A 24,243-nucleotide genomic window follows, 5' to 3' on the forward strand; every position below is an offset into this window, starting at 1 on the left:
ACTATTTAGAGCACGTCCAGCGCGGGAACATGAGAGAAACTTAGCGGTCCAACCTAGGTAAATTTGAGTATTATACTAATATAATGTTTACTTTAGCTAAGAAAGAGTCCGTAACTAAGGCGTTTAAGGACTTAATCCTTAGACGCGTGGCAACCAGTGATAGGGGCGGAGAGGGCGTGTCTTGCACGTGAGAGAAAATAAAGAATCATTTTCCCTTTTCTTTCTCCATCACAAAACAAAAAACGAGCTCTTGCGAAACAAAAGGCGATTCGGTGATCCGAGAAGGCTGAAGGTAAATCGGAGCTTTCACCTCTTCTTTTTGCATTTTTTGTTGTTGCATGTTGATTTCATATCTTTTTAAGGTTATATCGAGGGGTTTTAAGGTTTGGGATTGAGTTGTAAATCAATTTAGGGTTCGGGATTGAGTCTTAAATTGATTGAGGTTTTGGGATTAAGTCTTAAATCGATTGAGGTTTTGGGATTGGGTTCTAAATTGATTAGTTTTTCTTTCGTTGTTGTTGTCGTCGTTATTATAAAGTTTTTCGATTTAGTTGTAAATCGATTTACGGTTCGAGATTGTGGGGATCAAATAGATTTTGGGTTTAAAATCGAATTAGGGATAAAAATTGAATTAGGGTTTTCGTCTGCTTGGAAACTCATGGTTGATATTGTTTACATTCGTTTCTTATTTGCAGATGGCGAATCCACATGAACCTCATTTCTTTAAGCCGCTGCTTCCTGGTTTCCACAGTGGCATCATAAGAACCTCACTCTCTCTATTTGTTTACATTCGTTTCTTGATTAGATGTATTTCTTGTTTGATTAACTTTGTCTTTTCTTGCAGACAATACCACTTGGCTTCTTTTCAAAGCACATAGAAGGGAAGACGAACCAGAAAACATGGAAACTAAGATCGGACGCTTCAGATCAAACTTGGAAAGTGATACAAGAAGGCAGGACACTCACCGGAGTTTGGAAAGATTTCACCACAGCACATGACCTTCAAATCGGTGACGTTGTCATCTTCAAACACGAAGGAGACATGGTGTTTCATGTCACTCCTTTTGGTCCTAGCTGTTGTGAGATTCAGTATACACATCCTCACATCCTCACATCATCAAGGAAGAAGCCGACGCGGGTGATGCTGATGACAATGAGATTAGTAAGTTTCAATCAAAGTTCATCGTTTTGGTCCTAGCTGTTGTGAGATGTTTTGACGTAGAAAATTGTTTCTTTTATTTCAGGAGGAACAGGGACAATGTCTTCTTTCTCATTCGACTACTGTTTTTTGGCTGAGATCACTGCTTCAAATCTAAAAGCAGACAAACTTGTGAGTCAATTTCCATACGTATAAACCATATTTAGTTAGTCAATTTTCATACGTATAAACCATATTATGTGTTTGCAGTATCTTCCTAAGGGAGCTACGAGTTCTACTGCTTTGAACAAACAATGCCAAGAGATGATACTAGTGAACAAAGAGGGAAATTCATGGACTGTGAGTTTGCGATTTAGCGAATCAGGCGGCATGTATTACATCACAAGAGGCTGGGAAAAGTTATGTCGTGATAACAGATGCGACATAGGAGATTTATTTGTGTTCAATCTGGTTGGAGATGGGAAAACTACTCCATTGTTGTGTGTATGTCCGGAAAGTAAAGAGTGTTCCGAACTACTGAGCAAACACTTGAGTAGAAAGCGTGGTGAGTCTTCTCCATTGACTTGCTTGAGACGACTTTAACTTGCTTGTTCTTTATTTGCTTCGGGTTTAACTTGCTTGTTTTGTTTTGTTCTGCAGGTGACATTGCTTCTGGCTCACGGGTGAATTAGGAGAATGGTCAAGTAGTCTTGCGTCTCTTTAGCTTGCGTCTTTTTAGCTATGTATCTCGGACTTGTTTAGAGCTTCTATCCTCTTGTTTCCTTGCTACAATGTACTTGTATGATCAGTTCAGTTTAGACTCAAGTTCTTGTGTTTTTCGAGTATCAACTTACTTATAAGTTTAAATCTTTTTCCTCTACTCTTGTAAGTTTAAATCTGTTTAGCTAACTACAATCTTGCTTCACTTCATTCTCTTGTCTTTTATGTTATACAAGTAAGAAGATAACTTGTACAAGTAAGAACATAACAAAATCAAGCTAAGAAGATAACAAAAGTTATACAAGTAAGAAATATAATTTATATACAAAATGAGAAATTATATACAAAACTTTTATTTATAGATAAAAATTAAAACATAATTTACAGTTATAGTTTTTTAAAAAACACTAATTTTAGCTTATAGTTTAAAAAATATATAAAACACTTATTTGATTTTACATTTTCTTTAAAAATATGTTTAATTATTGTATGTTTACATTTTCTTTTCTAATAAATGAAAATTTTTAATTTCAAATTTTAAAATTTAAAATTTATAAGATTAAAAAAAACACTAAAGACTCCATGTTGGATAACACCATTGGACCTGTAATTATGATAAGAGTCCATAACTATTGGAAAAAAAAACATTATAATATAGCTAAGGATTCCAATGGTGGGTAACACCATTGGAGTTGCTTTTATATCAAGTCTAATTGCTAGAAACCCTACACTCAGTCTTGGGTTATGGATTTCTCCTTATGGGCTTGTTGAGTTGTGCTTTAATAGTTAATATGTTCCCCAAAAAGACACAAAACAAAGGGAATCATAATGGTGGAATGATGAATGAAAATAACAATAACAAAGGCAAGATTATTGTACAAAACTAAAGCCACATAATCAATCCACAGAAACTAGTATACCTGATTCTATACGTTATTAGCTTTATGGTTCGTCTATTTATACTAGTATATGTGCATATATTTAAATTATCTTTAAATGAGAAGTTGATGACTTGAACGATGGATTTAACAGAATAAAGCGCCTGCATTAACTATCTCACAAGTATTTTTCAATTGAAATCACGTATACAAGTATCATTTAAAGCAATCAAAATCCTAGTTCAACAAAAACAAAATTCTTGTCTTAATACAATGATGTTCCTCTGCATCTCTTCAGCATGCATCAGTTCAAAATCAATGATCTTGTGTTCTTCTACCATCTTCCGTTCAAAATGATTTTGAACGATCTTGTGTAGAGATACGCATGAATGTAGATGTGTTTATATTTATATGTGAAAATGAAATGGTATAACATACATTTTTTTAAAAAATACTTTTTAAAATATGTGCTTAATAAATGTCTTCTTGATCAAACTAAGAAATATAGTTACAGGTTTGTTATGATTCTTATGACAGTTGTTTTGATTTTCAGCTTTCACATGTGATATCTTTATTTTTTCTGTAAGCTAATTGTTTCATGTAAATCCCAAACATGCAGATTACAAAGTATTGGACTTAATTTAATTAACAGTTTCCCTGTGTGGTAAATAATCTCATTTTCGATTTAAGTAATTTGATACTTTTTAAAAATTAGATAAAAACCTAAAACCAATTTAATAAAAAACATTACAATCAAATTTAATTTCTCCTTTATTCCATATTTATATATTATATGAACTTTTGAAAATATATAAACAACGACTGTTTTAAGATGAACTACATCTGCACAAGTGTGTTTTTTTTACTTGTAAAAATGATATTGTGATTTAGTTTTGATTTACAAATAGATTATAGATATTTTTAAATGTGCTGGTTGTTAAACTAACCAAAATGATATCCAAATAAATTTGATCATTTTTACTACATTGACCATTTTTATATTGCATTTATTTATAAATGTAACCATTTAATATGCTTGTGTATACTAATATATTTATTTCTCTAAAACAAATATCTTATGGCAAATAATTTTTTTAATGTTTTTACTTTTATATGTCTTTTAGATTACTTTATATTGAAAATAAATAAGGAACATACAACACTTAAAAACATAATCAACAGTTTAGAATTAAGGTAATATTAATATTGGAAATTGGAATGTTTGATTTCAAGAGAATCACGTTTGATTAATTACCATATAATCGATTCGTATTTAAACTCATAAACCATTGGAAATTATATTCGGGAAAGTTAGATTTTCCAATTAATAATGCTTGATTTTAGGGAAGATAATTAAGAAGTTAGTTTTCGAGTGAATCATGTTTTATTATAGCAAAATGTACATAATAATCACGTACGTATCGAAGTGGAATTTTTTTTTGAAAGATTAGTTATAATAAATGCTCAATAACCGCATGATTTATTCTGAATGATTAGGATTATACTATTAATTTCTAACTGGTTGTTGATATTGTATCTAAGTAATACTCCCTCCGTATTTTAATATAAGTCGTTTTAGAAATTTTTTTTTGTTCCAAATTATATGTCGTTTTCGGTTTTTTATGTAACATTTATTAGTAATTAATGTTGTCTGACCAATGATAATATATCTTCTATTTTTCTATTGGTTAAATTATGGTTAGGTAAATAATTAATGATATTTTTGTTTCGAAAATATAAGAAATTAATGATTTTCTTAATCTATGTGCATAGCTTCAAAACGACTTATAATAAAAAACGGAGGGAGTATTTAAAAGATGATCTTGTAATTTAGGTGTAAACCGAACTATCGGTTTAAATTTTTTAAAAAGTTATAATTCTATTTAATTCAATCTTTTAAGTGTAATATTATATTTCTGCTTTGACCAATAATATTTCAGCAAATGGCCAAGACTATTGCCACCAGAATTTGAGAAGATTGTAATCATAATTGATTTAGTATATTAAAGTGGTCAGATTCACTAACATTTGACCGGTTTCAAGTCTTGATAAAGTTTAATTCAAATGATTAATGTATTAGATATAAAATTATAATGTATAATAAAACGTAAATGTATAAGATTTTGGTAAATGAACTCTCCGGCAAAATCTAAATGATTAATGTAGTAGTTGTGAGAAACTTTAATTTGAATCAGTTATTTATTTAAAATGTAGTGGTACAAGCTGTAATTATTTAGAAAAACTCAAGGTTTAGTTTTAATAGTTTAGACAGATGTTGGGCCTTTAAACAAAAAATTAAATAAAAGAAATGTTGGGCCTTAGTTAGAGACAAAGGCCCCTCTAAATTTGAATCAAAATCGTCACTCTCTCATTCGCAATCGCACTTTCCTTCCTCTCTACTCCAAAAACACATCTCTCCGACGAGACGACAATGGCCGCAGCGATGGTTCTCGACCCTAAATCATCTCCGCCGCTAATGGATCAATCCACAACCGACGAAGAAGATCCCTACTCCCGTCTCAAATCCCTCGAACGGCAGCTAGAGTTCACCGACATCCAAGAGGAATACGTGAAAGACGAGCAAAAGAATCTCAAACGAGAGCTCTTACGCGCTCAAGAGGAGGTCAAGAGAATCCAATCCGTGCCCCTAGTGATTGGCCAGTTCATGGAGATGGTTGATCAGAACAACGGCATCGTCGGATCCACCACAGGATCCAATTACTACGTTCGGATTCTCAGCACCATCAACAGAGAAGACCTGAAGCCTTCTGCTTCCGTGGCTCTTCACCGTCACTCGAACGCCCTCGTCGATGTTTTGCCGCCTGAGGCGGATTCTAGCATCTCTCTTCTTAGTCAATCTGAGAAGCCTGACGTCTCTTACAATGTAAAGTCTCCTCCTTTTTCTAAATTAGGGTTCTGGGTTTTTGAAAAGGTCTTGGCTTTTTGTAGATTAGAGTTTGGGTTTTTGAAAAGGGATTGGCTTTTTGTAGATTAGGGTATGGGTTTTTGAAAAGAGATTGGCTTTTTATTTGGTTGTAGGATATTGGAGGATGTGATATTCAGAAGCAGGAGATTCGCGAGGCTGTTGAGTTGCCACTTACCCACCACGAGCTTTACAAACAGATTGGTATTGACCCACCACGAGGTGTCTTGCTCTATGGACCACCTGGGACTGGGAAGACTATGTTGGCTAAGGCTGTTGCTAATCACACAACCGCTGCTTTCATCAGGGTTGTTGGCTCCGAGTTTGTGCAGAAGTACCTCGGCGAGGTATTGAAAAAAAATCATAGCTTTGTTCATTGTTTGAGGCTTTTTATATTGGGTGATTGTAGTTGGTGACTGTAACTTGTCCTTTGATTGCAGGGACCTCGTATGGTTCGTGATGTCTTCCGTCTTGCCAAGGAGAATGCTCCAGCTATCATCTTTATTGATGAGGTTGATGCCATCGCTACTGCTAGGTTCGATGCTCAGACTGGAGCTGATAGGGAAGTTCAGCGTATTCTCATGGAACTACTTAATCAGGTGAGGACAGGAACAGTTAATTGTATATTGATATTCTGATGTTCTCTTTGGGTGTAAATCAGATCTTATGCTGTAGACTAATGGAGTTTGATTGAAAAAAACAATGTTGTCTTGTGGTCTTCTTATAAATGCTCTGATGCGTTAGTTTCACGCTAAGTTGTGTTCTAAATTCTCTTGTTGAATTCGATGTAGATGGATGGATTTGATCAGACCGTGAATGTCAAGGTCATAATGGCAACCAACAGGGCAGATACTCTTGATCCTGCTCTCTTACGTCCTGGGAGACTTGATCGTAAGATTGAGTTCCCCCTTCCTGATAGACGTCAAAAGAGGCTTGTTTTCCAGGTTAGTTAACTACTACAAGTACTTGAATGTTGACTTAACTAGTGAAAGAAATATGAAACCAGATGTTGTTTTAAGAGAACGTGTTTATTGATCTTTAAGCACATGACATGTTACAGTTTATGTCTTATTGACTGTTTTTTTTCTTGTGTAGGTATGCACCGCCAAGATGAACCTCAGTGATGAGGTTGACTTGGAAGACTATGTTTCACGGCCTGATAAAATTAGCGCTGCTGAGGTTTGTGTACTTTACTTACTTTTATATGCTTCTCACTAGAGTTTGCCTCTCCGTTGTTTCTATATCACCACCTAATGATTTTCTAAGAAATGTGCACGTGAGATAATGCGTAAAACCCAACCTTGGCAGTTAGGTGGTTCGATTTACTTTATGTGGTCGTAATGTTGGTGGAAACTGACCCTATAATGATTGCATGAAAATCCTTACATTTGAGTATTTTGCAACCAAAGATGATAGATATCATCAAGTAACATACTAATTCAATATTATGTTGAACAACGCAGATAGCAGCAATCTGCCAGGAAGCGGGAATGCATGCGGTGCGTAAGAACAGATATGTGATACTGCCCAAGGATTTCGAGAAGGGTTACCGCTCAAATGTGAAGAAGCCAGACACGGACTTTGAGTTCTACAAGTGAGTAGAAAGCAAAAATGGGAATCAGATCATGCGTGTTGTTGAAATTCCAGTGTCTTCTTAGTGGACATGAAGTTGCCTGTTTAATGTATGAGCTAAGTTGCATCTTTAATTTATGAAGCTCAACTTCACACATGTTTGTGTTTCTTTAATCTCTCTCTGCCTTTACAGTTCAAATCTATAAAAAAAAACGGTGGCCGTTTAACATATGAACTAAGTTACATCTCTAATTCTTTGGGTTTGTGTTTAGTCTCCCAGCTTTCTACAGTTAGATTTACATAAAAGAAAAGGTAGTGGGTGCCTGAAATAGTAGTGGGTGTCTAAAATTTGGCAATGGCATGGTCCAAGAGTAAGCACCAGGTGATAGCATCAATGTCTTGTTTCTGATTCCATGCCCGGCACCATCCACAAGCACAAAATGCTTCTCACTCATCTTCAAATCTTCTTATACATCCAGTATTTCTTCCTACAATTATCTTTTGTAGCTAGGTATCTTTCTGTACATTGCTATGATGCGCTTGTCATCATGTCAATTTCTATACATTAGAAGAACGATTTTGAAAATGCAGCATTGTCCAAACTAACAAAGTTTATCACGTTCTTCTCCACCATACCATGTAAAGATTATACATAGCACTTACCAGTCTCATCTTGCATTCTCAATGTGGTGTGGAGCAACTTTAGAGGCCCACTTACACGTCTTCTGAACCAATGCACAAGAGGACCAAAGCGAGACGGCCAACATTTACAGTTTTACATTTATTTTTATTTTTTTTTGGTCTAAATTTATTTTTCTTGCTCTTACAACCTTTTCGATTTTTTAGATTCTTTATGAAAAATACCTGCGTGCTTTTTGTTTGAATATGAGTAATCTCCTTATACTCAGGAGGAGTCCACATCACAATTCCACTAGTATAAAGTTTTTAATTGATAGTTATAGTATTCAGTTTTGAAAAAAAATAGTTTAAATGAAATAAACTAACTAAAAGTATTAAAGATTGTTTTACATGTTTTCTAGTATATAACTCATCAAAGAAGTTTGTTAAAAGTTTATATTTATCAAATATTTTTTTCAAACCAGGTTATAAAATAATTGAAATGTTGTACCAGATGGACCAAAACAATCTAATGTTTTTGAATTTTTGTTCTATGATTCTTACAGTAATTAACACAACAAGATTTGCAAGATTTGACTAAAACCAAAGAAAAAGATTTGCAAGATAGTATTCTCTATTTGCATTAACTAAAATTTTCAAATTATCTGAATCTAGCAGTTATAGTGGATTATACATGTAAGTAGCTAAATTTAATTTCAAATGATTTACTTCTAAAGCATTTCTCGAAAATTGTATAGGGTAATGAGTTGTGTGTGTGTGGCTGTCAGCAGTTATAACTTTGAATGTGCTGACGCATCATAAGAAAATAAATTATTAAAATTACAAAACATGTAATGTCTAATGCATTATGAAATGAAAAGCTAAGTGGAGCGCCACAAAAATATAATTTTGTGTTGGCCTTCTGATATTACTCCCCTAAACCCTGAAAAAAGTGTTCGTAATTGCATTAAGAATAAAAAAACTCCAGATTTTTAGACAGAAAAGGTAATTTAAAATATTCAGCGTCTGCAAAAATTGATATTTTGACTGCGTAATTCAACTTCAAGTATGTGTGAGAATGGCAACATAATAATAATCAAGGAAGAGGAAATAAATAGTCTTGGATGACCATTTCTTTTATTAATCAATCGGTTTGATTAGTGGGGGGGAGAGAGGTCAAAATACAACCCTTAATCCCACTATTATATAAACCTCTTGTATCTTCTCCACATGGACACTATGGAATTAGTCCCAAAGATTACGTAACTAATACATAAAAAATTTACAGACAGACAACCAATCACTTGACCACGTTTTATTGCTAAATACTTTGTCCGCAATATCTGTTGTCTTAAAAGGTAATAAGTGTATAAAATCTTCTGACTTTTAATTTATTTTGTTTTTTTTTCCAACAATCTGAAAAAAAAGCTCTTTGCATCATCAATCATCATCTCCCTCTCTGCTTAACCTCCCTTGCAAGCCTCACAACATCTTCTACTTCTTGTCAGGTTCTGTTCCTTGTCCTTTTCTCTGTATAACTATTTGCAAATTCTCGATTCTTTTGAGGGGAAAAGGAATAAAAGAGACCGACGTTTTTTTTTTTTTTGGTATTATTTGTCTTTCAGAAAAGAAGTCGTCTTTTCACATTCTCTCATGATTGTCTCTTGTGTGCTTCCAGCTTTCTCATAGGGTCCATCGATTTTTGTTGCAGCCATGGATTATGATCTGGTAACATCCAAAAAACAAAAAGAAGAAGCTTGTCTTTTATTTTTTTTCTTATACTAATTACCAAGAATCAATTCTCATTTCTTGATTTTTGCTAGGTTCGTTCCAAGAAGAGTAGTATCAAGAGAGCAGAATCCACCAAATCACATCTATGGTGGTGGGATAGTCATATCGGTCTCAAGAACTCAAAGTGGCTCGAGAACAATCTCGATGGTGAGTAGTCCCATCTCATAGTCCTGTTAGGTGGATAGTCTTTTTCATAATCATGAATGTTTATTGTGTGGTTCAGAGATGGACAGGAGCGTGAAACATATGGTGAAGTTAATAGAAGAAGATGCAGATTCATTCGCCAAGAAGGCAGAGATGTATTACCAGAAGAGACCGGAGCTTCTCACCCTCGTCGACGAGTTTCACCGCATGTACCGTTCTCTAGCCGAGCGTTACGAGAACATCACAGGAGAGTTGAGGAAAACCTCTCCCTTAGAGCTTCAATCACAGGGCTCTGGCTTCTCTGACGTCTCCTCCTCTGACATCACCGCTGAGCTTAACAGGTTAAGCCGTCCTCCTTCTCGTCGTGCTCCTGGTTTTGACTACTTCCTTGGCACTGGAGGAGGACTTCCCTCTGATGTTTATCATAATAAAGACGGAGATGATTCTGCTTCTGTTACAGACTCTGAGCTTGAGTCTGATGATTCTTCTTCCGTGACTAATTACCCTGGCTACGTCAGCGTTGGCTCTGACTTTCAGTATTTGACTAAAAGGGTAGCTGATCTTGATCTTGAGCTGCGTGAGGCTAAGGAGAGAGTGAGGATGCAGCTTGAAGGAAACACTGAGAGCTTGGTGATGACAAGGGTGAAGAGTGAGTTCGTTGATTATCCTGCCAAACTCGCTGCTTACGAGCAGGAACTGAGAGATGCAAACGAGAAGATACAGAACTCAGAAGACCAGATCTTCATGTTAAAGAGCCAGCTCGCTAGATATCTTCCATCAGAGTTGGATGACGAAGAGGCAGCAGCTTCAACACAAGACGTGGACGTTGAGACTTTGTCTGAAGAGCTGAGGATCACAACCCTGAGGCTACGTGAGGCGGAGAAAGAGAATGGTATCATGAGAAGAGAAGTTGAGAGAAGCAGGTGCGACGAGGTAAAGCTCAAGAGCCTGCAAAGCCTGCTCGACTCGGCTCAGAAAGAGATCGCGGCGTGGAAAAGCAAGTCAACTGCGGATAGAAGAGAGGTTGCGAAGCTGCAAGATAGAGTCTCCATGATGAAACATAGTTTAGCAGGTAGAGATCATGAGATCAGGGATCTGAAGACGGCTTTGTCTGACGCGGAAGAGAAGATATTCCCGGAGAAGGCACAGGTTAAAGCCGAGATAGCCAAGCTGTTGGAGGAGAAAACACAACGTGACGAGCAGTTTAAGTTGCTGGAAGCGCAAGTGCGTTATCTTGAAGACGAGATAAGAAGGGTGGTCAATGAGAAAATGGAAGAGGAGGAAAGGCTGAAGGGAGAAATCGAGGTGCTGAATGTGGAGAAGGAAGATAAAGAGAGATGCTTAGAGAGGGTAACTAAGAAAGTGAGTGAGCTAGAGTCAGAGATGAGTCTTCTTCGAGATGAAATGAAAGCGAAAGAGAGTAGGAGTATAGAGATGGAGAAGGAGGTGGAGAAGCAGAGGAGGGAGATAGAAGAAGTAGCAGAAGAGAAGAGGGAAGTGATTAGACAACTCTGTTCTTCACTTGTTTACTACAAAGACGAGTGTAAGAGACTACGCGATGACTTTTCAGGGCATCGACCAGCAAGACCATCCTCTATTCTAGCTTCTTGATGATGATGTATAGCATATATACACACTTTGTAACTTTTGTTTTGTGTTTACTATTTTACATATAGAAAGCTGTTTTGGGTTTGGTTTGGGTGAAAAGAAAAGAAAAGAAAAAAAAAAAGCTTAAAAGATTTGGGAACAGTTTGGGTTTGATATTAGATATGCATTACATAGTTTGTGGTTTGGAACTAAAATAAAGCAGGTGACATTTTAAAGTGTTTACAAACACTACTGTTTATGACCTTTACTGCATTGCTCAAGTAAAATCACATACATATTTAAATAAGAGTTTCATTCATTTATTCTGACCAATCAACATGAGTAATGTGGGTGTGCTCTGTACAGCTAACAACCCTGAAGAGAAAGCTTACTTGAGATGCTCAACGTCCTCACCAAAATCAAACTTCACCAGGAAGCATAGTATCTACCGGACCAAGATCACAGAAGGCGATGCCCTGAAACATACATACATGAAGCAACTAAGGTTAGCTTCTATTTAAAACTGGTTTTATTTGAATAGACAAGACTGATACATACGTCTCCAGTGAGGTGTGCAACACATTGCTTCTCAGCTAACAGTTCTGCTTCCGACTGCAATGTTTTCATGTCTCAGTTGAACTTCAGGAATTTAAACAAAAAAACCCACAAAACACTAAACTCTAAGAAGGCAATACCTTGGCGATTCGTTTGCGTAAGTAGTCATCAATTTCTACATCCTTGACAAGTTCATAGTCTCCATCTCCCTGGAAACAAAAACACAAAATTTTGAGAGTTGCCACTATAGAAAAGCTTTCATTTCTTAAGGACAGAACATACCTTTGACCTGCATGGCATGCTGAAAACAAGGTCCTCAGCAATACCATAAGGATTTCCATTTGTGTACACCTAAACAAAAATTACATTAACACAACCATATCAAGGTCTGAACCAATCTATCATGTTGTTATCAAAATGAGAGTAAGAAGAAGATGGTACCCCAGTGGAAAACCAGTCACCCTCAGGAGTAGGAGTTACAAGAGACTTAATAGCATCAACAATGGAAACAGCGGTAGAAGCAGCGGAAGAACGACCCCATTTCTGAATTAGTAAGCCACCTCTCTGTAAACACAAACGCAAAAGCAGCTTACTCAGCCAATAGTGTTCTCTCCCTTAAATCATCACAATATCAGAGAAAGCGACATGTTATACCTTCTGGACACTCTCAGTGAATCCCTCTTCTAACCATTTGTGATCTGTAATAACCTCCTTCACCGGTAGGCCATTGATTCTTGCATTCAAGAAGTCTGGCACCTGTTTCACCTCTAGAAAATAAGAGACACATCCAAAGACATAGAGAAACATAAATGACACTAGAGCAAGTTAAGGCAAACCTGAGTCGTGGAGTGATTTCCCCATATGGTCATGTTAGAGACTTTGTCATAGAAGACACCAGCTTTAAGAGCAAGCTGGCATTTGGCCCTATTCTCATCCAACCTCGTGAGGGCATGGAAGTTCTTTGCAGGAATGTTGGGAGCATTCTTAAGACAAATCAAGGCACTGAACAGAAGATCAAAAATAAGTATACATAAGATGCTGAGCTAAGAGATGAAGAGAAGCAAGGAATATAAGCTTACTTAGTGTTGCAAGGGTTTCCCACTACAAGGACCTTGACATTAGGAGAAGCAACTGCGTTAAGAGCTTTGCCCTGCTCAGCAAATATCTGACCATTGATGTCCAACAATGCAGCACGTTCCATTCCAGGGCCTCGTGGCTTTGCACCAATCAGAAGAGCCCACTCCACGTCTTGGAACACTTCATATGGATCTGTTCCTATATCAACTTCTCTCAACAAGGGAAACAAAGAATCCTCTAGTTCCATCGCAACGCCTTCTAGGGCTTGGATTGATCTCTCTGATCCGAGAAGTTTCAAAGCAATGGGTTGGTCTGGTCCAAACACTGCACCTGAAGCAAGCTACATCCAGAATATGTAAAGGTTACAAAAGATAAAAAGATTAAAGACCAATGATTAGTATGCAATAAACAAAGATAACTTACTTTGAAAAGAAGGTGATTAGATATCATTCCTGCAGCACCTGAAACTGCAATACTGATCATCTTCTTCCATGACTTCGTCTCCTCCTCCTACACACACATGGTAACACTCAAACTCAAAGAATATTGCAGATTTACACCAAAAAACAGTTATACATATACAATTCATTATTTACTGAAACAGAGAGAAAGTAAAGATTACAGCTTTAAGGTCATAGGTGAGGCAGAACACTCCATAACACTCTTTCTTCGTCTTCACCGACCCATTATCTTGAACCGCTACAGGGGCTTGGTTACTTTTAACCATAGATTCAAAAAAAACAAGCAACTGATCAGGTAAAGGTTGAAACTTTAATAGAGCGAAAACAAATTAGAGACTTACTTCTGAGAAACAGAGCATGAGATTTTGGAGCTGGGAGTAGCGTGGAGAGGTGGAAGAAGAAGATGGCGAAACTGGTTTGACAGATGCAACTTGGAAGAGAGGCGAAGCTGAGACGACGAGTCGAGAAACGGCGACGTCGTTTTGGGAGTTGTAAGCTCTGCCATGGCCATTATCGCACAGACAGACACAAACAGAGAGGAGAGAGCGCGCCAAGTCAGAGAGATCGAATGAATGAGAATTGGCGAATCTGTGGATAAGGCTCGGGTAACGACACTTGTCAATTATTTGCCATCGAATATCATTTTTGACTTCAGGCCCATCTTAAGGCCCAACTTAAGGCCCATTATACATTAATCTGGAAACCGTTCGTTATCCCGACAAATATCTGAAACCGCTGCTCAGAGCTATTCATCTTCTCCGTTGAACGTGCAAACTTTCATCTTTGGGAAGCAAACAAAAGGTTCGATTTTGATCGCAGAAGTTTCAAATATGGAGGTTATGGACAAATGGGTTGCTGAATTTCTCATCCGTAGTCAACACAATCCTACGGTTTCCCCTACTAACCTGCTCTCGGCGCTGAGATTTGGAGATTCCGACGAGTGCGTAACCCTTAAGGTTTCTTCTGTTTTGCGGGACTTACATGATTCGTTGCTCCGAGGTAGTGTCGACGAGGGAACGCTTGACCTACTCGAGATTCTTGAGAAGCTTCAACGTTCGGTTATTACGGAGTCTCACAAGTCTGCTTATTGCTGGACGGCTGCTGAGTGCACGCTTAGGTTCATGTGGCCGTTGGATCCTTTGGATGGTTTGTTCACCGACGCTCTTGAGAGGATATGGACGAAGAGGATTGGGATTTTGAAGGAGAGTGGGAGCGGTTTGGTGAGCGATGAGTTGGTGAAGTGGGAGACTGATCTGAAGAAGGCTGTTGAGGATCCTGTGATGTATCAGCGGATTCGAGAGAGTAACATCAGGTACACTGCTATCTCCTTTCTCAATCAGCTTCTTAAAGAGCAGTGGGGGCTACTTGGGAGTTCCTCTCTTGAAGCAGTTGCTCAAAGGAGGTTTCGTAAGCGCAAGGGCGAGAACAACGTAGAGGGTGATGGTGTTCGCAGCAGAGAGGGTCCAAATGGTGTTGATGAAAGGACGGAGCGTTTGGAGAGTGGCAACATTGATAACGCTAACGAGAATGGGGACAATAGAGATGTTGAAGGAGTGGGATGTCTGGAGGATGATGGGATTGATAAGGTCAATGAACAACTTGCAGCAGAGGAGGAAGGGACACTGGGTGCACAAGAACAGGAACATGAGTCAAGTCGTGATAAGGGGGACGAAATGGCTGCTTGGGAGCTGAAGGATTATTTGTTGGAGATTCAACGACAAATCGACCCTTCCACTAGGCAAGTGCAAGAACCTAACGATGCAATCGACCACTCCGTAAATGTCACTTCTCAGCCTTCAAGGGTTAACAGGACTGGAACAAGCGGTCAAAACCATATTGAAACGCCGGTGAGTGTTAGTGAATTTTCCTTCAAGATGATCTCTAAACTTCTTTTTCTTTGGTTCATGAAAAGTTGTGGTTTAATTGTGAAGCAACAGGACAATGCAAGTGAGAAAGGTTCGAGTAGTCAGGGAACATGGTCTGGAAGAGTTCGGCCTCGTCTATCTAGCCCTGTACCTTTGAATGTATCCCCGTTGAAGAAGATAAATTCCCCTGTAAGAAGGCCAAAGAAGTTCTGGACGCCTGAAGAAGTGGAAGCTCTGAGGGCAGGAGTAAAAGAGTACGCAACTCTCTTTGCCAAGTCTCTTACTCTATTATCAATAGTCAATGCTGATACATCTTGATCTTGGCGCACTTTATACGTTTATAGCATTGTCAATTTGTTGTTGTTGTTGTGCAGGTATGGTAAAGCATGGAAAGATATAAAGAATGCAAACCCTGCAGTACTCGCAGAGAGGACTGAGGTGAGCACATCCTTTGTTTACATTTATACTCTTTAGTTATATGGGAAAGTGTGAGTGATATAAAAGATTGTAACTTGGTAGGTGGATTTGAAGGACAAATGGAGGAACTTAGTTCGGTAGAGGTAACAAGTTGTGGGAACCTTGCGCTACCTATAGAGTTTTTCATGCGTGACATATCAACTGTGGAGAAGTTGGTCAAGTAATGGTCTTTACACATTGTGTGGTGAATGGTAATGATGAATGAGCAGAATAGAATGATATGCTCTTCGGACAATTTTGGCTGCAAACCTTTGTTGTAGTCGTTGTCAAACTTATACGGCTGTTCTTGTTTGGGATATGTTCCATCCTTATCTTCATTTTACTACCATCTTTGTCTCTCTATCTCTACTTTTACACGTGTCAAGTAACCTTCAAACCACAACAAAACAGTAGCAAAATATGCATAAACATATCCATTTTGATTTATGATTGCCAACACTCTTGACCTTCCTTATACACAAAGAGCTAACTAACAGATGAACAGATATATTGGTTCAATGCATATTTGTTGTCTTACTACAGAACCCTGAACTGCATGAGGCCTGAAGGAAGTCGCCGCCAACAAAAAAATCAAATGTTCAACGGTGATGTCACTATCACTCTATTCTCTTCCACCTCTTTGTCATGTTCCCCACTTATGTTCTGAAGACTTTCCCCTTTTTCTTGTCGTTTTCATTTTTTTTCCTTAGTTTCAATATATTGCATTTGTAGTTTCCACCAAACTAATAATGGGTACCATTGAATCGTGCAGTTTCCTCAAGCAACAAAACTCTTACCTTCCCCAGTATCGCATTTCCAATAACACCACACTTTTCTTAACTCTTATCATCTTTGCTATTGTATCTGTGGTTGACAAAATAAACCAAGGGTATATTCTCTTTCTTCTTTAGCATATTTACCCATTTATTTTTTTTCAAAATGATGCACGTTTGATGGTTTTTGTCTGCTATGGCTAGAGTATCTTTTATTAGCAACGAAGATTTGTCAAAGCTTTGTGTGTGTGTTTTCTTATTTATGTTTTACAATTGGGTCAATAAAATAAAATGATTATCTGTAATACATGTGATGCAAGCAACGTTGAGGCTCTTGTATTTTTTTCATTATATTATGTGATTAAGGCCACGTACTGTTACGTATTATCTGCTGACGCTTCTTTGATGAAGTAGAATAAGAAGTAATAGGACGACTTTTGGGATCCAAAGAGAGCTCATCGTCTCAAAAAATTTGGGAGCAGCAATCTAGTTTTGGTCAACCATGAACATGAATCAAGTTTCAGAGTATGTGGAAACCGATCCAACTGGTCGCTATGGACGTGTAAGTAGGAAGACAGAGTCTTATCTTCGCGAATCAATACCTTTTTTGTAACACTTGGTTTTGTACTGGAACAGTTTGCTGAAGTTCTTGGAAGGGGAGCTATGAAAACAGTGTACAAAGCAATCGACGAGATGCTGGGGATAGAAGTAGCGTGGAGCCAGGTGAAGCTAAAAGAGGTTCTACGTTCTTCTGTTGATCTACAGAGGCTCTACTCAGAGGTTCATCTTCTCAGCACTCTAAACCACAAATCTATCATTCGTTTCTACACTTCCTGGATCGATGTTCATTCCCATACTCTCAACTTCATCACCGAGTTGTTCACTTCTGGGACCCTCCGACAGTAATCCTCTTACTTCTAAAAAGATTAACTCAAACTTGTCTTTGTATGAACTTTGTCTCTTTTCTTGTGTAGATACAAAAACAAGTACTTGCGGATAGATATTCGAGCAATCAAGTCATGGGCTCGGCAGATCTTGGAAGGGCTTGTTTATCTCCACGGCCACGACCCTCCTGTGATCCATAGAGACCTTAAGTGTGATAACATCTTTGTTAATGGCCATCTTGGTCAAGTCAAAATAGGCGATCTTGGTCTTGCAAGAATGCTCCGGGACTGCCACGCCGCCACTAGTGTCATCGGTATGTAGCAAAACTCATTTGTCCTCACTTGTACAGATCCTTTGCTTAGTAGTCCACTCTGTGCTTCTTTTTCACCTAGGCACTCCCGAGTTCATGGCTCCAGAACTATACGAGGAGAACTATAATGAACTCATTGACGTTTATTCCTTTGGTATGTGCTTTTTGGAGATGATCACCTCTGAGTTCCCGTATAGCGAATGCAACAATCCAGCGCAGATTTACAAGAAAGTTGTCGCGGTATGTCTTAATATCTGTGTGAGAATATTGATGAAGCTACCTCAGTTGAACTAATGTGTTTCTTTTCCAGGGAAAGCTACCAGGAGCGTTTTACAGAGTTGAAGACATCGAGGCACAGAGATTCATCGGGAAATGCCTTGTGCCTGCCTCAATGAGAGTATCAGCAAGAGAACTATTGCAAGATCCATTTCTCGCGTCTGACGAATCATGGATGGTTTACGCGAGTGGTGCTAGGAATCTGAAGCCCTTCTTGAACGAGAATGAAATGGATAGATTGAAGTTGGAAGACGATGAAACTGGGGAGCTGGACTCTGAAGATAACAAATTCTATTTGAAGTTACCAATCGCAAATGAAAATGGTAGAAAGGAACTGAGTTGGTTAAGCTGATCATTTTTGTTATTTGGTTGCTTAATTGTTTCTTCTTCTTTTTTCAGGTCTAGCAAAGAACGTGTCCTTCTGCTTTGACATCATGAATGATACTTCCATTGATGTAGCAACGGAGATGGTGAAAGAACTGGAGATCACAGAATGGGATCCGGTGGAGATTGCTAAAATGATTGATGGAGAGATCTCTTCTCTGGTCCCTGGTTGGAGGTCGGAGGAAGATGATGAATCTCCTCATGATTATCATACTCCTTTTCACTCTTCTTCCTCGCCTTCATCCTCTCGAGCTTCACTCTCTAACTATATGGCTCCAGGCCGTCAAGATTGGCTACAAGGTAATGTAAAGTAACAAACAGATCCAACCTCTGTAGTGTGTGATTCATATGTTTATTACAAAAAAAGTTTTTTGAGAGAGAAAATTAAAAAACTGCAGATGATTTTCACGATGAGACGTATTCTCAGAGTTCTTCAAATTCAGGGTCTTACTCCAACCTCAACTACATATCTGTAGATGAGCACATCTCCTCCCAACCTCCAGCTATGAACAGAACTCACAACGTGACAAGGTTTTGCCCTGAAGAAAGCTATCATCTCCATTCAGGACAAGCCAACATGTATGCAGCTTCTTCTAGTTCAAGTAACTTGAGACTGGCATCAGACAACCGCGTGCTCACGAGGAACCGCTCGCTTGTAGACGTGCAGGGACAGTTGCTGCATCGGTCGCTGGTGGAGGAGGCTAGAAAAAGAAGGTTGATCAAAACTGTTGGAGACGTTGAGAACGTTGGGTTTCAGTCGCCTTATGCTGTTTCCAGGAAGCCACGGAGCTCAAGGCGCTAAGCTTCTCTCACTTTTTAGTTTTTATTCATGTAATGTCTATAGTAATAATGTGGATAAACAAACTTGCTGGTTTCAAAATGTAAAAAGGTTACATGTGTGTTTCAATAAAGTTGTTTGGTTTTACTTTTACATAGAGTGAGTCAAATGAAACCATGTTTTCTCGAAGGCTTTGATGATTGTGTCGTGATACTCGCTTGAGTTCAGAGAAAGATAACATGCAAGAAGATCTTCCAGGTCTTTCTGCTCCTTCATCTTGTTCTCGACGATCATCTCGACCATAGATTCTCTGAAGTCTCTCTCTGGATCCACTGAAGTCAAAACTATAGCGAAACTCTCTGCTGTTTCCTTCTTCATTGGTTGTGGGGACGTTCTCCCCTTTGTCTTCTTTCTGGCGATTCTTGGTGAATGCGCCCGAATCCTTATACCTGTTGAACCAGCTTTCGGTTTCTTGAGTTTCTGTTGCGTCTTTATTTCGAAATGTGGTTTCTTCATAGTCTCAGCCAGGACAGGACTTGAGTTGTCTGAGACTAAAGGATCTTCAGAAACATGCTTCTTCACAGAATGGTTGTTCTTGACGTCAACTGAATGAGATTCAAGATAGTCTTGGTCAGAAGGAGATGATGACAGAGGATCTGACAAGCTTCCAACGGTGGAATCAGAGACTGCATTTGCAGAGGATGGTTTAGAGCGATGATCCCGAGAAGAAGTGAGAGAAGGCTCTACAATGATTGCATTTGCAGAGAATGACTTAGAGCGATGATTCCGAGAAGAAGTGAGAGAAGGCTCAAGAATGATTTCATTTGGAGAGGTTGGTTTAGAGCGATGATTACGAGAAGTTGTGAGAGGGGCATGAGGGTTGAAGGAGGAGGAAGAGAGCTTGAGCCTAGAGGAAGGCTTGTAAACGGTTTTACGTTTGAGTTTTCTCTTGAAAGGAGATTTAGGGGGTGAAGAAGAGCCTTGAGGGTGATAAGGAGATGAAGAAAGACGAAGAGTGTTTCTTGAGGAAGAAGCATCAGTGGAGAGGTGTTTGGGAGAAGAAGGAAGGTGTTTTCTGCTAATTCTGCTCATGCCTTTGAGCTTATAGAGCCATGAGGGAGGCATGATGTCTGAAAATCTGAACTTGTGAGTCCCCATTTTCTGATTCATCTCTTTCATTTTTCTCACAAGACTTGTGAACTCTTGTCAATAAAAAAACAAGGACAAAAGCAATGAGAAGTAAAAGAGAGGGTTCAGTTTGGGGTCCACTCTCTCTTCTTTAACTCTTGTTTTGTCTCTTTCAGAACAGATAAGAAAAAGAACAGAACAAAAAAGTAGTTTCTTAATCAAAAGGGGGGGGGGTTTACTTAAATTTCGCTCCTTGAAGCATTCAAAAAGGCTAAGAGTGGCTTCCATGTCAAGACTCATTCCAAGAAACAACAAAGCATTTCTTTTGAAATGACAGTCATTATCTCTCTGTCCCCCAAATGTAATTCACAATCCATAATCTTGTAAAAGAAGCAAACAAAAAGAACTTATTTATGACAATGTTCAAAAGAAAAAACTCTAGGTACTAATTAAACGGTTTTATAGAGGATTAGTGTATAGACGAGCGTTTGTTTGTTGCCATAACATCGATTTTACGGACATAAGAGAGTTAATCTAGTGGCTATATTTCGGATTCACTCGTTAAAATATAACAATTGCATGTCCAAATTTTGTTAGCAATGTTCTATTTTTCGAAGAAGAGTTAAATTACATAGCATATGGATCTCATCATAGGAAAAATATAAGTCTATTGGCCGAAGCCAAATAAAAGTTTTATCAAACAGCTAAAGTTAACTTAACACTGGTCGGATCCGGTAATCATGGATCCCACAAATTACATAACGTGAACTCCACACTCTTCTATAATGACGTTAACGTAGAGTACGATGAGTTCATCAATAAATACATTCTCCTTGAACAATCCATTATAGGCCCAACTAAAGCCCATTATAACTGAAAACTAGTGAACAAGGTCAAACAAAAGCCCAATAAGAGACATATCTAACTCCAAAACCCTCAGAGAGCATCAACAGCTAAACCCTGAAATCTCCATTTCTTCCTATCCTTCCTCTGTTCGCGTTCGTCGCACAAATCCGCAAAGGTTTCACCTTTTCTCCTTGTTTCAATCATATATGCATATTCCTATTTATTGTATAGCGGAATCGATTGTGTTTATGTTGTGATGGTTCTGGGTTCCTCTCCATTTCAATCTCTGTGTTAATGGCATTAGTTTTTTTTTTCCAATTTGCAGGTGGCTAAAGTTTGCAGCTCTATATTTGCTCAATGTCTTTTGATCAAAAGCTCAAGAAAAGGCTGAAGCTTTCATCTCTCAAATCTAATTCTTCTTACAAAGGAAGTAATAGATCCAGTACTCGCAGAAGTGATGATGATGACACAACCCCTCGGAATAGTAGTAAAGCTAAGGTCTCGTATGTGAAGAAGAAGAGGGTCTACGCCACTAAGGCTGAGCTCACTGATCATAGCCATGTGAACGAAGTTCCACGCACCATGTGGGCTGCTTCAAAGACAAAGCAAAGGTCTAGTTCTAGTTTAAAGACCACTAATGATGCTGCAAAAGCGGCAAGAGGGATGTTGAAAACAAAGTCACCGAGGGGAGATGATGGAACTCGAAAGCAAAGCTACAGGACGAGAGATGATTTGGAGAAAAATGGGGATGTGAGCCGGAGGAAAAGCTCTGATGTGCCGTCTTATAAGGCTAAGAAGCAGGCGTTTGCAGAGAAGAAAGTGTTGGACGATGGTTTAGATAGTCAGGAAGATCAGCCAAGGAAGAGAAAGAGGATACGGCTTGATCCTTACGATACCTCGAATAAGAGAATAGATGATGATGTCATTCTTGATGGTTAGTTAACTCTTTGTGCTTCTACACTAGAATCAGTTTCACTTGGTGCATCTCCTAACTTGCTGTTTCTTTATCCTTTTTTCAGTAAGCCATAAAGAGAAGAAGAAGAACGATAAAGAGAAGAAGAGTGTAGAAATGTCGCAGAATGCACAGTTTCGTGCAATTCAGCCTAGTCAGTCGATCCTTTCCTATGTTGAAGAAAATGTAATCTTATATGACCTGATCTATGTGATATCTTATGTACTATTCATATTTACTCATGACCTGGGTGGTAACATACATTTTACTGCAGCTGCTGGGGCGTCGGCGCTTGACTGAGCTAAAGAAGGCTGGCTACAACACAGAGCTTCCTGCTCCGTTAGATAATATCCCTCAGTCTACCAGCACTGAGAGAGAGCGTATAGAAGAAAGTGTATGTTCATATTCCTCATGCTCTGTCTCTAAGACCTGAAGATAATAGATTGCCTTGCTTAGAAAGTCTAAGCTAATGTTGTGATTGCCTATTTGCAGCTATTTAGGAATAAGTTGGAATTCTTTGCTGCTGCAAATGTTTCATCGTCATTTCCACCTCCTGATGTACCTGAGATTGCATTTGCAGGTAATGCGTTTAAATTGTTGTTCCCACCAGGAACATTAGGAAAATGCATGTTTAGTTACTTTAGAGAAGACATACCTTTATTAAAAGGTGGAGCTATTTGGTGTCTCAACTTTGATCAGGAAGGTCAAATGTTGGCAAATCGTCTCTGCTAAATGCTCTTACCAGACAGTGGGGTGTTGTAAGGACATCTGACAAACCAGGACTGACTCAGGTATTCCATCTTTCCGAGTATCACTCCCTTGTACGGCTTAACATATTTCTGTAATAACGAAGGCTTTTTGTTCACTGCAGACCATCAATTTTTTCGACCTCGGTCCAAAGGTTCGCCTTGTTGACTTACCAGGCTACGGCTTTGCTTATGCAAAAGATGAAGTCAAGGAAGCTTGGGAAGATCTTGTGAGTATCATCTGCCTCTGACTAGAATTTATAATGTTGATTTTGCTTGCTCTCAATGATTGTAATATGTTTAACACCGATCCATGCAGGTAAAGGAATATGTCTCAACAAGAAGTAGTCTTAAAAGGGTATGCCTTCTTGTTGACACCAAATGGGGCATGAAGCCAAGAGACCAGGAGCTTATTAATCTGATGGAGAGGTAAAACAATTGTTGCTGCTCTTAATCATCTCTGTTTATAATGGCAAGTGTCCTGATAGTTGAAAACTGAATCGCAGATCGAATACAAAGTATCAGATAGTCTTAACCAAGACAGATGTTGTTTTTCCAATGGATGTGGCACGTCGAGCAATGCAAATCGAAGAGGTCTTACTTACTATGCTCTAAATGTATTAATAAGGAATGCATAAAAAAAAGACTGTTGTTTATTCTCTGCTTATACTAATATTTATTTTTTCTTAACAAAAATGCAGAAGTTGAAGGCAAACAGATCAATTGTCCAGCCTCTGGTATGCATTTATATGACTTAGCAAGTTTGCGATTGCATCTCTATGGCTGCATAACAAGATAAGACCTAGGAAGGAAGTGGTTTAAATGTTATAATGAATTACAGATGATGGTGAGCTCAAGATCAGGAGCTGGCATAGGAAGCTTAAGAACTGCACTTGCTAAAATAGCAAAGTTTGCAAAGTTCTAGGTTCTCAAAGCAAGAAAACAATCCTCAAAGCCAGGTCAGGCTTGTCTCTGACTCCTCTCCATAGTTAAATAATGTTCAAACAAGGTCAGCTTTCCCAGTAATTACTTGCCTTTGTTCAACAGAGGCAGAGAAGAACACACTTTTGATGGCAGAGGAAGTCAAATGATAGGATAAAGAGGAAGAATGGTGAATGGTTGTGATGAAGATCCAACTAAAGTTAGTGAAAAATGTCAACAAATCACTGTGTTTTTATCTTTTTCTTTACTATCTACTTGTAATGTCATATGCATCTTTCACTAAGAGAACAATTAGCATAAACGTGGTGTCTCACGTTCTTACAGATTAGGTTGCCAAAACCACTCACTTTTTCAACAAATGGAATAAAACTTTGAATTTAATAAAGATAAATAAACAGTGATGATGTGACGATCAGCCATCTAAAGGTGTTATATTAG

General features: G+C 38.3%; 8 protein-coding genes across 11 annotated transcripts; 6 read left to right on the forward strand and 2 right to left on the reverse strand.

The window, feature by feature from the left end:
- The first annotated feature begins 1,183 nt into the window (after nt 1–1,183).
- Nucleotides 1,184–2,132, forward strand: LOC111201305 (B3 domain-containing protein REM12-like). The gene is made up of 2 exons (XM_048742965.1): nt 1,184–1,330; nt 1,409–2,132. The coding sequence occupies exons 1-2, from the start codon at nt 1,259–1,261 to the stop codon at nt 1,739–1,741; spliced, it is 405 nt and encodes a 134-aa protein (XP_048598922.1). The 5' UTR covers nt 1,184–1,258; the 3' UTR covers nt 1,742–2,132.
- Nucleotides 2,133–5,094: 2,962 nt separating this feature from the next.
- LOC106420504 (26S proteasome regulatory subunit 6B homolog) lies at nt 5,095–7,483 on the forward strand. The gene is made up of 6 exons (XM_013861348.3): nt 5,095–5,620; nt 5,776–6,006; nt 6,100–6,258; nt 6,451–6,603; nt 6,755–6,838; nt 7,123–7,483. Exons 1-6 carry the CDS (start codon nt 5,168–5,170, stop codon nt 7,255–7,257), a joined length of 1,215 nt encoding a protein of 404 aa, XP_013716802.1. The 5' UTR covers nt 5,095–5,167; the 3' UTR covers nt 7,258–7,483.
- A 1,722-nt stretch (nt 7,484–9,205) lies between these two features.
- LOC106420428 (protein NETWORKED 4A-like) lies at nt 9,206–11,476 on the forward strand. 3 transcript variants are annotated; one of them, XM_013861256.3, is made up of 4 exons: nt 9,206–9,357; nt 9,528–9,577; nt 9,673–9,787; nt 9,864–11,476. In XM_013861256.3, the coding sequence occupies exons 2-4, from the start codon at nt 9,563–9,565 to the stop codon at nt 11,393–11,395; spliced, it is 1,662 nt and encodes a 553-aa protein (XP_013716710.1). In that variant the 5' UTR covers nt 9,206–9,357; nt 9,528–9,562; the 3' UTR covers nt 11,396–11,476. The 3 variants fall into 3 exon arrangements, with proteins under 3 accessions (XP_013716710.1, XP_013716709.1, XP_048598923.1); XM_013861255.3 differs by having other exon boundaries at nt 9,233–9,357; nt 9,475–9,577; XM_048742966.1 differs by lacking the exon at nt 9,206–9,357 and having other exon boundaries at nt 9,370–9,577.
- Nucleotides 11,477–11,608: 132 nt separating this feature from the next.
- LOC106420432 (malate dehydrogenase [NADP], chloroplastic) lies at nt 11,609–14,066 on the reverse strand. The gene is made up of 11 exons (XM_048742967.1): nt 13,806–14,066; nt 13,626–13,719; nt 13,427–13,513; nt 13,006–13,343; nt 12,763–12,928; nt 12,581–12,682; nt 12,368–12,490; nt 12,209–12,277; nt 12,067–12,135; nt 11,930–11,983; nt 11,609–11,847 (listed from the first exon to the last, which is right to left on the reverse strand). Exons 1-11 carry the CDS (start codon nt 13,973–13,975, stop codon nt 11,791–11,793), a joined length of 1,329 nt encoding a protein of 442 aa, XP_048598924.1. The 5' UTR covers nt 13,976–14,066; the 3' UTR covers nt 11,609–11,790.
- Nucleotides 14,067–14,177: 111 nt separating this feature from the next.
- On the forward strand, nt 14,178–16,148 carry LOC106388208. Of its 2 annotated transcripts, none has more exons than XM_048742968.1 (4): nt 14,178–15,311; nt 15,396–15,583; nt 15,704–15,767; nt 15,849–16,148. In XM_048742968.1, exons 1-4 carry the CDS (start codon nt 14,295–14,297, stop codon nt 15,885–15,887), a joined length of 1,308 nt encoding a protein of 435 aa, XP_048598925.1. In that variant the 5' UTR covers nt 14,178–14,294; the 3' UTR covers nt 15,888–16,148. The 2 variants fall into 2 exon arrangements, with proteins under 2 accessions (XP_048598925.1, XP_048598926.1); XM_048742969.1 differs by having other exon boundaries at nt 14,179–15,311; nt 15,402–15,583.
- A 579-nt stretch (nt 16,149–16,727) lies between these two features.
- On the forward strand, nt 16,728–19,344 carry LOC106388164 (probable serine/threonine-protein kinase WNK4). Its single transcript, XM_013828186.3, has 7 exons — nt 16,728–17,120; nt 17,195–17,460; nt 17,533–17,756; nt 17,836–17,993; nt 18,064–18,352; nt 18,429–18,713; nt 18,812–19,344. The coding sequence occupies exons 1-7, from the start codon at nt 17,061–17,063 to the stop codon at nt 19,213–19,215; spliced, it is 1,686 nt and encodes a 561-aa protein (XP_013683640.2). The 5' UTR covers nt 16,728–17,060; the 3' UTR covers nt 19,216–19,344.
- On the reverse strand, nt 19,207–20,576 carry LOC125579193 (transcription repressor OFP3-like). The gene has a single exon (XM_048742970.1). It carries the CDS (start codon nt 20,368–20,370, stop codon nt 19,342–19,344), a length of 1,029 nt encoding a protein of 342 aa, XP_048598927.1. The 5' UTR covers nt 20,371–20,576; the 3' UTR covers nt 19,207–19,341.
- Nucleotides 20,577–21,224: 648 nt separating this feature from the next.
- On the forward strand, nt 21,225–24,224 carry LOC106420430. Its single transcript, XM_013861257.3, has 12 exons — nt 21,225–21,340; nt 21,491–22,099; nt 22,185–22,303; nt 22,392–22,511; nt 22,610–22,697; nt 22,817–22,908; nt 22,989–23,093; nt 23,183–23,292; nt 23,370–23,457; nt 23,565–23,600; nt 23,705–23,822; nt 23,911–24,224. Exons 2-11 carry the CDS (start codon nt 21,523–21,525, stop codon nt 23,786–23,788), a joined length of 1,419 nt encoding a protein of 472 aa, XP_013716711.2. The 5' UTR covers nt 21,225–21,340; nt 21,491–21,522; the 3' UTR covers nt 23,789–23,822; nt 23,911–24,224.
- Nucleotides 24,225–24,243: the final 19 nt, after the last annotated feature.

The sequence above is a fragment of the Brassica napus genome, chromosome A10 (genome assembly GCF_020379485.1).
Source record: "Brassica napus cultivar Da-Ae chromosome A10, Da-Ae, whole genome shotgun sequence".
Classification (NCBI taxonomy): Eukaryota; Viridiplantae; Streptophyta; class Magnoliopsida; order Brassicales; family Brassicaceae; genus Brassica; species Brassica napus.

Coding starts and splice junctions, on each gene's coding strand:
- LOC111201305 (XM_048742965.1), top strand. CDS start 1,259: ATGTCTTCTTTCTCATTCGACTACTGTTTTTTGGCTGAGATCACTGCT. Junction 1,331..1,408: donor ATCTAAAAGCAGACAAACTT/GTGAGTCAATTT, acceptor ATGTGTTTGCAG/TATCTTCCTAAGGGAGCTAC.
- LOC125579193 (XM_048742970.1), bottom strand. CDS start 20,370: ATGAAAGAGATGAATCAGAAAATGGGGACTCACAAGTTCAGATTTTCA.
- LOC106420428 (XM_013861256.3), top strand. Junction 9,788..9,863: donor GCTCGAGAACAATCTCGATG/GTGAGTAGTCCC, acceptor TGTGTGGTTCAG/AGATGGACAGGAGCGTGAAA.
- LOC106388208 (XM_048742968.1), top strand. CDS start 14,295: ATGGAGGTTATGGACAAATGGGTTGCTGAATTTCTCATCCGTAGTCAA. Junction 15,584..15,703: donor CTGAGGGCAGGAGTAAAAGA/GTACGCAACTCT, acceptor GTTGTTGTGCAG/GTATGGTAAAGCATGGAAAG. Junction 15,768..15,848: donor TACTCGCAGAGAGGACTGAG/GTGAGCACATCC, acceptor GTAACTTGGTAG/GTGGATTTGAAGGACAAATG.
- LOC106420430 (XM_013861257.3), top strand. CDS start 21,523: ATGTCTTTTGATCAAAAGCTCAAGAAAAGGCTGAAGCTTTCATCTCTC. Junction 23,094..23,182: donor AGGAAGCTTGGGAAGATCTT/GTGAGTATCATC, acceptor CGATCCATGCAG/GTAAAGGAATATGTCTCAAC. Junction 23,293..23,369: donor CTTATTAATCTGATGGAGAG/GTAAAACAATTG, acceptor ACTGAATCGCAG/ATCGAATACAAAGTATCAGA.
- LOC106420504 (XM_013861348.3), top strand. CDS start 5,168: ATGGCCGCAGCGATGGTTCTCGACCCTAAATCATCTCCGCCGCTAATG. Junction 6,007..6,099: donor TGCAGAAGTACCTCGGCGAG/GTATTGAAAAAA, acceptor CTTTGATTGCAG/GGACCTCGTATGGTTCGTGA. Junction 6,259..6,450: donor TCATGGAACTACTTAATCAG/GTGAGGACAGGA, acceptor AATTCGATGTAG/ATGGATGGATTTGATCAGAC.
- LOC106420432 (XM_048742967.1), bottom strand. CDS start 13,975: ATGGCCATGGCAGAGCTTACAACTCCCAAAACGACGTCGCCGTTTCTC. Junction 12,683..12,762: donor GAAATCACTCCACGACTCAG/GTTTGCCTTAAC, acceptor GAGGTGAAACAG/GTGCCAGACTTCTTGAATGC. Junction 12,491..12,580: donor TCACTGAGAGTGTCCAGAAG/GTATAACATGTC, acceptor TTGTGTTTACAG/AGAGGTGGCTTACTAATTCA.
- LOC106388164 (XM_013828186.3), top strand. CDS start 17,061: ATGAACATGAATCAAGTTTCAGAGTATGTGGAAACCGATCCAACTGGT. Junction 17,121..17,194: donor CAACTGGTCGCTATGGACGT/GTAAGTAGGAAG, acceptor GTACTGGAACAG/TTTGCTGAAGTTCTTGGAAG. Junction 18,353..18,428: donor ACCAATCGCAAATGAAAATG/GTAGAAAGGAAC, acceptor TTCTTTTTTCAG/GTCTAGCAAAGAACGTGTCC.